General features: G+C 25.3%; 1 protein-coding gene across 1 annotated transcript; it reads right to left on the bottom strand.

Moving 5' to 3' along the window:
* Window positions 1-1,308: 1,308 nt before the first annotated feature.
* On the bottom strand, window positions 1,309-10,107 carry LOC126894035 (uncharacterized). Its single transcript, XM_050664675.1, has 2 exons — window positions 9,174-10,107; window positions 1,309-2,199 (listed from the first exon to the last, which is right to left on the bottom strand). Exons 1-2 carry the CDS (start codon window positions 10,052-10,054, stop codon window positions 1,389-1,391), a joined length of 1,692 nt encoding a protein of 563 aa, XP_050520632.1. The 5' UTR covers window positions 10,055-10,107; the 3' UTR covers window positions 1,309-1,388.
* Between the last annotated feature and the right edge of the window lie 1,513 nt (window positions 10,108-11,620).

Raw genomic sequence — 11,620 nt, 5'->3', positions numbered from 1 at the left:
GCACTATATCGTCATTCCAAAACAAAAAATTGTGACGTAAATCTATATTTTAAACCTAATTATCCAATTGTCAATTGTAATCTTAAGTATCGTAAATTGTTCATTCCCATATATCATAAATTAGAAACTCAAAACTCTTGGTTATATGTGACTCCTACAGAAACTCATATGACACTCAAATGTAATAATGTACAGAACCTCTTTTCTATTAATACCATTGGTAAAATAACAGTGGATAAGTCTTGTACTGTGAGTACCGAAACTTCAGTATTATTACCATCTCAAAACATTATTTCTGTTTTCTCCCAAGACTTTGTTCCCGAGAATCCTTTAGTTTACATGAATTCTAATATAACTAATAAAATTTCTAAATATCAGCCTGAACCGTTAACAGAAAATAATTTCATTCAAGATTTGAATCAATTAGCAGATGACTCAATAGATCTCAATAATCTTGAATCCACAATAGCAGAGTCTTCCGATCATTTCATCTTAAATACTCATATCCCATTTCTTTACTGTCTCTTTCTAATAATAATAATTCTAATTTCATATGTATTGTGTAAATATAAAAATACCACCCGACAATATAAACCAGATATCGTACAATGTACAAATTGCAATGAAAGTATGGTCTGAAGTCTTGTTAATTTAATTATTTTATTGTAATTTAGGAGTATTATATGTAAGTAGTATTTCAAACACTACTTCCATTTAAGGGAGGGGGTGTTATGAATACTTAACTTAGTTTTATTATTGTCCCACAATTGTAATAACAGATAATCATAAATTGAATTGTAATTGAGGTCGGCCTAAAAGAATGTGTTTATAAAGTATTTTTCGGTATTGCAAAACCGGAAAGTGGGCCGACTGCGACTGTTGTAATTCAGAGCATCGTTAGTCATTTGACAACTATTGTGCGATTACTATTACTTTTATTTTTAATAAACTAATTAATTATTCGGCAATACTATTTTATTTTATTCTATTTGTTACTCTCGTAACAATATTCTATAATTTTTTTTTCTAGGGTCGCTCATTTCCATATTAAGTACAAAACACTAGAAAACTACCCCTGTTGTCCATTTTTTAACCCCGAGTAGGCACAAACTTGTCTGATTGACATGAAATTTTTTTTGGTTCGTTTTTACATGTATATAAACAAATTTGGGGGGTGGGACCAAGGAATTTTTAAAAGAAATTTTTCATAATCTATAACTAAGGACCACTCTAATATATATAGTATCAACACCTTTGGATATTTCAGTAATTTAAATATGTGTGTCATTCAAACATATTGAATAAATCAGAATATAATAATTAGTCAATTTATATATTTAAAAAAGTAACAGATAAATGAAAATTTTCTAACAAACTAATTTATACAATTAAAAAAAACCCTCTTCTATTTTATTAAAACCTAAATTCTCATAATTATCTCTGTTAATTTTCTTCATAAACTCACTGAAAATTTCATTTATAGCTTGATAAATATTAATGCGACCCAATATGCAAGGAGTATCAATTTTAATTAATTTTTCAACGCTTATCATAAAACCAAACAAATCAGAATATCCTTCAAATTCACAATACGCCTTAGAATAACGATTTGTAAGATCTATTTTAATTGATAATTCTTTTTGTGTAAATATTTTTATGTCATTGAGAAATTCTGTTGCTTCATAATATTCATGGCTGGTGAATTCACTTGACGATTGATATTTTCTTCTCATATCAAAAATAAAATTTCTAAAAAATTCTATCAGTAATTCTATACGCGATACGACATCACGTTTATTTTTATGAGTTACCATATATCTTAGTGTTTTCAAAGCAAACAGCATATTTTTAAACATTTCATCAGATTTTATTATAATATTAAAAATTGTTATTGCACAGCTATTTTTATTATTAAATTGACAAAATTTGATTATTCTATCCAACATATCATTAAAGAACTCAAATATTTCAATATAGCGACACCTTAAAATTTGTGTAGTATAAACTCGTATGAATTTATAATTTTCTAAATTTACTGGAACAATTAATTCGTCAAAATGTTTTCTTTCAAAATTAGTCAATTTATTTTTAATAGATATATGTTTCCAAAATGTCCAATAGTCATGAGATATTAAAGTTTTCATTAATTTTATACCATTACTAGTGTTATAAACGTTACCTATTATACAATGTATAAACCTGAAAGAAAATAAATTAATGTAATGCTTAATTGAAAATTGATTTATTTTATTTTAACACATTTGAAACATTTTGAAATTTTATTATTTGAGCGTTATATAAGTATAGTAAAATTTATAGAAGAATAAAAAGTGTTTTTACAAATAGTTTTTTTTATTTATAATCACTATTTTAGATTTTGTGCACAGAGTGATCTAATTGTCATAACCGACTCAATTACTCGTACATTAAAAACGATTTCAAGCATTTTTTGGTTACATATTGTTCTGAAATTATTATCTATGTAATAATATTTAAGTTTCTTTTTCATATCTTTTATGAATGTAAACTTTGTTTTAGTTCCGATGCAAAGCTAGGAAGATATTAATTTTACTATGATGTGTAGGGTGTCCCTTATTTTTAAAATTTTGGAAATTCTTCAGGCTCACCCGCCAAATTTGTGAACCATATGTGATATGTCCTAACATTTCATACAAAATTTGTTTAAAATTAAAAGTAATAAGTATAAATTTCATTGAACCGATTGTTTTATTTCCTATAGCTGAGATAACTCAATCATATTACGATTTTTACTAAATAAATGAGTTTTATTGCTAGATTCTGTTAGTTATCATCTGGAATATGATCAATAAGGTATACTTTACGCAAAGTATACCTTATTTATCAAATGATATAATTATATGTATTTGATTTAAATTGTTTATTCAAGTACACATTGATGTATTTGATTGATTTTAACTAATACGTATACTTATTTCTCAATATTATTGTATACGTTTAAAAAAATTGCTACATAAAATATTAAATGATAAATTCAAAATAATTCCCTAATTACAACAAAAATATATATGAGAAATAGATTTTAATGTTTCTTTTTGCAATTCAACAAGTTTTTAGTGTATGGCTCTAGAAGAGTGTATTTTTATTTTTTATCTGAGTCACCGTTAAAAAAAATTAGCAATTACTAATAATCAGTGCTTGATTTCGAGTGAGGGTGGAGCTATCCTTCTTTTTATTATTTTTTTTAACGTTGAAATAGAACACAATCATTTATTTACTATTAAACAGGTGAAACTATTAAATAAGTAAATCGTCAGTTCTTCTGAAGCAAAATAGTAATATGTAAATGTCATAATATTAGTAGAACCATTTTTTTTTCTTTTAAGTCAAAAAAAGTAATTTTAACATTTGAATCAGCTTATATTGCTAATTTTATCAGACGAATGCGACTAACGTTTGCTGATTCAGTAAAAATCAATGCATGTGGCAATGATTTTTTTGCAATTTTTACTTTATTTATTTTAAGTTAGAATTTTTCTTTTGAATAATCCACCGATTTCTTAAAATTAAACACTATCTACAGATTTGAATCGAAACGTTTCTTATGATGGTTATTTTAATCACTGTCAGTTATTATCTATACTTGTCCCAATTATGCTACGCCGAGTCGTTAAAACTTGTGGCTTACGTGTTTGGTTACAAAGTTCCAACCCGCGTATGACAAGAAATTTTTTGCATTTTTTTCTTGATGCTTTTAAAATAGAATAAATTTTCAATTCCTTTGTATTTAATGTCATTTAGATTCAATAACTTCAATAAATATCAAGGATTCCATCACTGTAGTCACCCCTTGCGAGAAGAAATTTCTTATTCATTTTAAAATTATTTTACTATATTTTAGGTTTTAGCTTCGATGCAATCTGAGAAGGTATTTTTTTGTGACTATTATTTATTTTCTCTGCTGTAACTTGACCTACATTTTTCAACGATACGTCAAATTATTACAATTAGTTGAAGATATTACCCTCAAAAATTGAAAAAAAATTCTAATATTTCAATAAAACAGTTACTTGTCCCGTGTTCTCCATACTGATAATTAAAATCATTCATTTCTAATGTTTTGAAAGTATTAATTGACGAATCAAGGTTGATATGATGGGTTTCAACTACAAAATTAAATCATTTTACTTTGTAATTTCATAATATTTTCCTCTATTTATGTATGCTACTACTAGATTATAATATTCCAAATATTTTGTTAATATGTTATATAAATCATTTCTAAAAATAAATGATTGTTAGTTTCTCCTGAATTAATAATGGTTTTTTCAATTAAAATCAAATTTTATAATATGCTCCATTGAGTAAATTTTTAAACAACATTGTTTTGATTGATTCATTTAGTTAAAATAAATCATTAAAATTAATTAACTTCTTAATATTTCAATTGTAGAATCTTTTTAAACACCAAAAGTTACTTGAAAATGATTACTATTATTTCTAATTCAGTTATCTATAGCAATACAAATTCAAAAAAATATTGAGGTTTTCTGATAAATTTACTATTAATAGTAATTATAAAACTACCTAACTGCATAATTATCTTAACGCTTCAATTTAATTAACTCTCATAAAATTTTCTATTTAATGATGTCAATTTCAAACTTGCTAATGATATAAAAGTTATGGTAGAATAAATTCAGTTTTTTTTATTATAAACTTTCACAAAAAGAATTAACAAAATAGGTTAAATATGTCATTTTCCGTATTTTTAACATATTAATAATCAAAATCAGTATGAATTAAAAACAATTTTATTTTGTTCTTAATTATTGTTTTTTATATGTAAATACTTATTTTTTAATAATAAGTAATAATATTAAAACTTAGAAGTGATAGTAAAAGTTTAATTGCATTTTTGAAAACATCGAGAAAAGTTGATTTAGAAAAGTGCATTTTTATTTGTGATGAAAGTTTCTTGTAGATAGTGCTTAACTTTAAGAAATCGATGGATTATTCATAAGAAAAATTCTAAAGAAAAATTGCAAAAAAATCATTGCCACATGCAATGATTTTTGCTGAATCAGCAAACGTTAGTCGCATTCGTCTGATGAAGTTAGCAATATAAGCTGATTCAAATGTTAAAATTACTTTTTTTGACTTAAAAGAAAAAAAAATTGAAATAAGTTTAGCTTTATATTCTTTGTCAATTAGATTTATATAATATTCATGAAAATCAGTATACTCCCCTTATAAGGTATATTAAAATAAATTAAAATACAGTACCAAGAATTTCAACACAAAAATAGAATATTTTTGAATATGATTAACTATTTTGACTATACCTCGAAATTTTTTTTTTCATTGCAAAGTATATTAAATAAGCTTTAATTTAAGATTAAATAAAACTGTCAATATTTCCTTGAAATTTTCAAAAATTAAATTGAAAAAGTTCAACTTCTGTGTAAAAATTATAGCAAAGAATTATTTTTATTAGTTAATTTTTCAATAAGTTATGGCAGTTTTAAGTAAAAAAATATTTTACGATAAATGGTGATTTTTACATAAAAACTACATTTTTCGTTAAAATCGACGGTCATTTTCTCATAAAAGAAAAGGTGTCGAAACAAAATTTTTTTTTTAAACTTTTAGTAGTTATCGTAAGCTTTAATTTGACATATATTAAAGCTGAAAGTACTTCCGGAATATTTTAAAAAGTTAAGTTGAAAAAGTTCTACTTTTACTCGTATTTTTAAAAATATAAACCTCCTCTGTAAAAAAAAAATAGTACGATTTGTAATAATGTCTTTGACTAGATACAATTAGTGATCTTTTGACTTATCGTTGAAAGATATCGGACACAAAAAAAAAAAAATAAAAAAAGCACATCATAGTAAAATTAAAACCTACTCAGCTTCGCAGCGAAACTAAAAGAACTGCTACTTATTAAGATCAAGGTATAAATAAATCACAAAATAAACTAGATATGATCCCTTTAGTCTATTCTGGATTATTCATTCAAGCTCCTATGGTTATTGAATTATTTACCCGATGATATAAACTACTATAGATTGACTGCTATAATTTAACTTTAATTAAGTACTTTAACTTAACCAAGTAAAAATGATAAATATACTATTGTTTATGACTAGAAGTAATAAAAATTTATGATATGAATCTTAATATAAACCTCAATACTCACAGTGGGATAATTAATGCGAAATGGCCAGCTGCTCTTAACGCTCATAACACACAACCATAGATTAAATACATATAGATAGACAATTTTGGCAGTCCAATTTTTATCATGAATGGACACAGGGAAACAATGCACTGGACGCAGGTGATTGTGCTGATAGATAGCGTAAATTTTGAGTGCTTCTATATACGTGGTATTTTAAATCTTTAATAATTATTAAATGAATGTATGATGCACATAATTAAACAGTTATTGTTATACACGGTAATTGTATTTTATGACATAATGTATGGTTTTTTATGACTTTAACTCTTTGTAATTATTTTTTCATTGAAATTTAATTAAATTTTTTATTTTAATACTATACCATGAATCCTTAATAGGACTTTGATATAAAATATGGTATTGCAGTACAAGACTAAATTGTTGGCCTCTAAATATTTTTATAAATTATTTTAAACAGAAAGTAGTGGCGGATAAATTATTTTGTAATTAGGATGAGTTGAAAAATCTTTATCATAAAAATCATCCTTTTTCTTGCGCTTTATATAGTAAAAATCCCAATCAATTAAACTTTCTAAAACAAGCCAACATTATTATTATTAGTAACCTTAGATTATCACAACCTATTAAAAGATATGGAGTAAAACCACTATGTTTTGATGGTTTGCTATGGAGAATCAACGCTGTTATATTGTTATTTCATCAACAGCAAAATTTAAGATACGATTATTTAATAACTAGTAGGTTAAACCAGGATGTTTTAGAAAACACTTTTTCAGTTTAAGGTCAAAGGGGAGGTTTTAATAAGAATTCTACGGCTAGGACTTTCAGGAAATCATTTAGAATTAAATAATTACTAGTAAGTTGAAAAAACCAAAAGAAAATTGAATACATTTTGTTACTAATGCACAACAGATAATTCATCATTTTATATATGAAAAGTCGTATGCAACACAATTGAGTTTTAAATTAAATAGTATAATCACAAATGAATTATATCCTATTATAAATACTTCCCAAGAGTGCTTGTCACACTTAGAATATTTAACTTTAATACATAGTAAACTTTTTAGAATATTTAATTTGAAGAACTCGAAGTCAAAATTTCATAAATGGGCTTCGCGGATAAATTAAAGATTCTAAGAGGAAATTAATATTATTATAGGATAAATCTATCTTAACCTCTTATTTTATCATTTTTAGGGTTCTGAACTTTGGTTAAAATTGCTTTATTTGTTTGAATATTTTTTTTCTAAAATATTTATAATTTGTTTTTAGCTTCGATACGAAGCTGAGAAGGTATTGGTTTTAATATGATGTTTTTTTTTTTTTTTTTTTTTTTTTTGTGTCTGTTACCACTTTTTCTTAGCTCTCATCGAACGGATTTCTTTCAACAATACGTCAAAAGATCACTTTTCAAAAATGAACATATCAATATAATTTTTTATTTTTTAGATGCTTGATGTCTTTACCTATAATTTGGTATATTTTTTTCATAAATTTAACCCTTTACCTGCCCAAAGGGGGGATTTAAAATGACAACTTTTTCACAAAAAATTAACTTTTGAAAGTGTTCCAGAAAGTCTGACATTTTTATATATATCTTAAATTAAAGATAATGTAATGTACTTTATGATGAAAAAAAAAATTTGACCTCTGTACCAAATGCTATTTTCGTGTAAAAATTCTTGATTTCATTTTTTCTCGAGAGGTATCTCTACGGGTATAAATTAACAAAAAATCGGTTGCCAATTGTCTGAATGCCGTGGCCTATCTATGTGTATTTAATCAATGACACAACTAAGTATAATATAATGGAATAGCAGACCACGACATACAATTTTATCCAACAAGTAACATACAGATTAAATGACAATAATAGAAATAGCTTAACACAAATATCATACAATAGACTAGAATAAATAAACAATGCGAGCCTTTATAGCTAAACCATAGTGAATAATTAAGGAGAAGAATTACATAATTTTTTCTATTAATACATTCAATATTTATTTTATAAAGACTACGTAGCCTTAAAAACTACGGATGGGGTAACTACAGCCATTATATATCTTGGTAATGGTTAGATAATATGACTGTTGCGCGTATAACAGGAGGGATTCAGTATCATTGGCAAATTATAGACTGTGGTAATAGTTTATCTGGCCCCAACAAATACAATAATAATAAGTATTTTAATACAGATTTGCATCGCAGCGTGTTTCTTATGATTGTGATTTTAATCACTGTCAGAAATCAACTATATTTGTCTCAACTATGCCATGCCCCAACTAACCGCGATCTCGCTTTGATACCATTTATTCAAATGAAAATATATAGTTTAAATTTTTTTATATAAGAATTTTGCAAAAAGTTTTTTTGATAACTTTAAGTAGTGCAAGTATGAAACTTTAATGTGTATCTAATTACATTTCTTATAAACAATAGAAATGATGTATATATAAACTAATGAACAGATTTAAGTATAAATATTTCTGTTTGATATTGGGGAAAAAAACGAGAGATATTTTGTTATAGAATAGGTGGGCGGTGCAGCTTAGGTTTTGGGTTTGTAAGTCAGTTGTAAACCGGACAGTGAATGATGAGTCCGGTGCAACTTTAGTTTTATTCATATATGTAACACGGCCGCCGGGGATTGACGGCCGGTTATAGAAAGTGTACCGGAAATCATGTGAAAAAAAGAGGCACGGTACGGGATTAGAACCCGCGACCCAAGGCGTCGTATAGACAAACCTTACCACTAGGCCACCGTGCACTTATGATTCAGATCCCGATACACTTTCATTTAGGTTGATAACGTGATGTGCGGCTGAGGGAAACACGGTACCGTGTCATATGAAATGTAAAAGATATGTAGTAAAAATACAGTCCATATTATTAACTAAAATAAAGTGTTTTTAGTCAAAATTTAAAACACCGAAAACTACCGACCAATTTCTATTTTTTTTTTTCAATAATTAAAAAATCTTACTCGAATGTATTAGTTCCTAGGAGTTGTTCAAATCCAAGACTTGAAAAATGATTTTTAGATATTACAGCTAAGTATGTACTGAGGTCATTATAAATATTATTGACATAATCATTGGAATCATCTACTAATTTATCCATTTGTTCTATATTATATACAGTTAGTAAATTAGTTGAAATTGGACTTTCATAATGTGAACCACAAACTTTTCTAATTTTGTAAAGTTTAAGTATAATGTGTTCAACATTTTTGTGAAAATTCATCATTTCTTCAAAAATATTTGAATAATGGAGTGTATTGAATTCGATGGTATTGACATTATATTGTTCAACTACCTTAGATAAATGACTGCAAAACAATTGAATTTCACTTTCAATACATTTTGAATTATTTAATGATAAGCTTATTATTCTTAAATCTATTTGGTTAATGTACTTTGCTGCATTTAAAAAATTTGCAAATATATTTACCAAATTCTTAAAAATATCGAATATTCCATTTATACAATAATCAAATTGTTCCATGTTACTTTTTATTTTTTCCGCTGGACATTTATCCAAAACTATTCCTAACATTACATTAAAATTTTCCATGACAATAGTGTATTCACAATTTAATATATTAATTATGCATTCGAGTTTTTCTAAATAATTATTATCATTCACAGAGTCTTTAATTATACAATAATTGTTAATTGTATAACCACGTTTTTGAAAATGTATGTGTCCTATTGTGTTCCATCCAGATTGTTTACAAATGTGATTTAAAGATTTAATAATGTAATCTTTAAAATTTTCACTGATGGTTGTCTGAAGGCTTGACATTGATAAGGCTTTAGACAAATGCCAAATAATAAACATAAATAAAAGAAAATTTTTAATCATTTTTAAATATTAAATATTTATAAGAATATAATAAATTTAGTAGTGCAATTTAGTATTTTATTACTAAACTATTTAAAATTTTTATGGATAAATTAATGTTTATAAGTTTCTAAAATAATTCAACATTATTTTAATTTTATCACATTTTAATTTGAATGATATCGAATTGGATTTATCGGGTGTAATATAAAGTAATTTGCAAAAGTGAAGTTTTTAATTTAATCAAAATAATATTTTCTACATTGAAATAGATCGTTCCATAATTCAAAGATGTAACTCCAATTGTTATGAAGATTTAATTTTCAGCTATTTTTTTATTATTTCTCAAGAAATTAATTATTAGTTTTATGATTTAGTCAACTGTTTTCTAATTTTTATTTATTTGTAGTCTAATTAGTTTTTAGTTAAATATTTATAATCTTCTTGCTTATAAATTATTATATTATTAATTTAATTAATTTTCAAAGTTTATTTAATATTTTTAATATTATAGAATTTTCGAAACTATTGTTACGTTTTTATCTCACACTGTTTATGAGATATTCATTGAAAAAACTTGTTTAAGCTAAATTTAAATCATTACACGTGATTGCATTTTATAGTTATATATTTTTTTTTAGTTCTAAACTTCATAAATAATTATTATTGCAAAGCATTATTTAGCTAAAACCAATAAAATTTGCACATACGTTATAAAATCAATAATTTTATGCAAATAAATCCATATAAGAACTATTGTAACTAAAAATATCAATTCTGAACATTGAAAATTAATATTAAAATATTCAGTTGTATAAAGGTCATAATGAAATCCTGAGCAAGAAATTCTAAGAGAGATTCAAATTTTAAAATTTATTTAGATTAATTCGCTAAAATAAACTATTCCGATTTCAAATGTTATATTAACAAAAATCCAGCACAGTGGGGTCGCGGCATAGTGGAGACGTTGCATAGTTGGGTCCAGTATAGATTTAATCTGACAGTGATTAAAATCACTATCATAAGAAACGCTTCGATGCAAATCTGTAGATAGTGTTTAATTCTAAGAAATTGATAGATAATTAAAAAAGGAACATGAACCTTAATAATAAAAAATAGCATATTTTTGAATACGGTAGCTATTTTCGCATAGAAGATAGGTCGTTGGGACAAATTTTTTTTTTTTATTTTATAGTACATAAAATATAGTTTAAAAAAACTAAAAAAACACGCTTTTAAAGCACATCGAACTAAAAAGTTAAAAATCATTTTTAAAATAAGCTTGAAACAATAATGAACGAAAAATACTAGTATTATTGTGATAAAAGCGTGGGTGATTTGTACCATATTTTTCATATAATGAGCGCTTTTATCAGAATAATACTAGTATTTTTCGTTCATTATTGTTTCAAGCTTATTTTAAAAATTATTATTAACTTTTTAGTTCGATGTGCTTTAAAAGCGTGTTTTTTTAGTTTTTTTAAACTATATTTATTTTTCACTTTTTAGTTTCATGTTATGATAGTAGTTACTATCAATAATATGGTTGTAATGGGTAACGGGAAATCAGGGTTCGATTCCGGAGAG

Source organism: Daktulosphaira vitifoliae, unplaced genomic scaffold (assembly GCF_025091365.1).
Source record: "Daktulosphaira vitifoliae isolate Bord-2020 unplaced genomic scaffold, ASM2509136v1 Scaffold_1, whole genome shotgun sequence".
Classification (NCBI taxonomy): domain Eukaryota; kingdom Metazoa; phylum Arthropoda; class Insecta; order Hemiptera; family Phylloxeridae; genus Daktulosphaira; species Daktulosphaira vitifoliae.
Note: the sequence above shows the minus strand (reverse complement) of the source record. Positions and strands in the feature narration are given on the sequence as shown.

Excerpts from the sequence above, each read along its gene's own strand:
- LOC126894035 (XM_050664675.1), bottom strand. The coding sequence starts at position 10,054 with ATGATTAAAAATTTTCTTTTATTTATGTTTATTATTTGGCATTTGTCT. Across the intron at positions 2,200-9,173 it reads CTAGGAACTAATACATTCGA|GTTTATACATTGTATAATAG; the intron begins GTAAGATTTTTT and ends ATTTTCTTTCAG.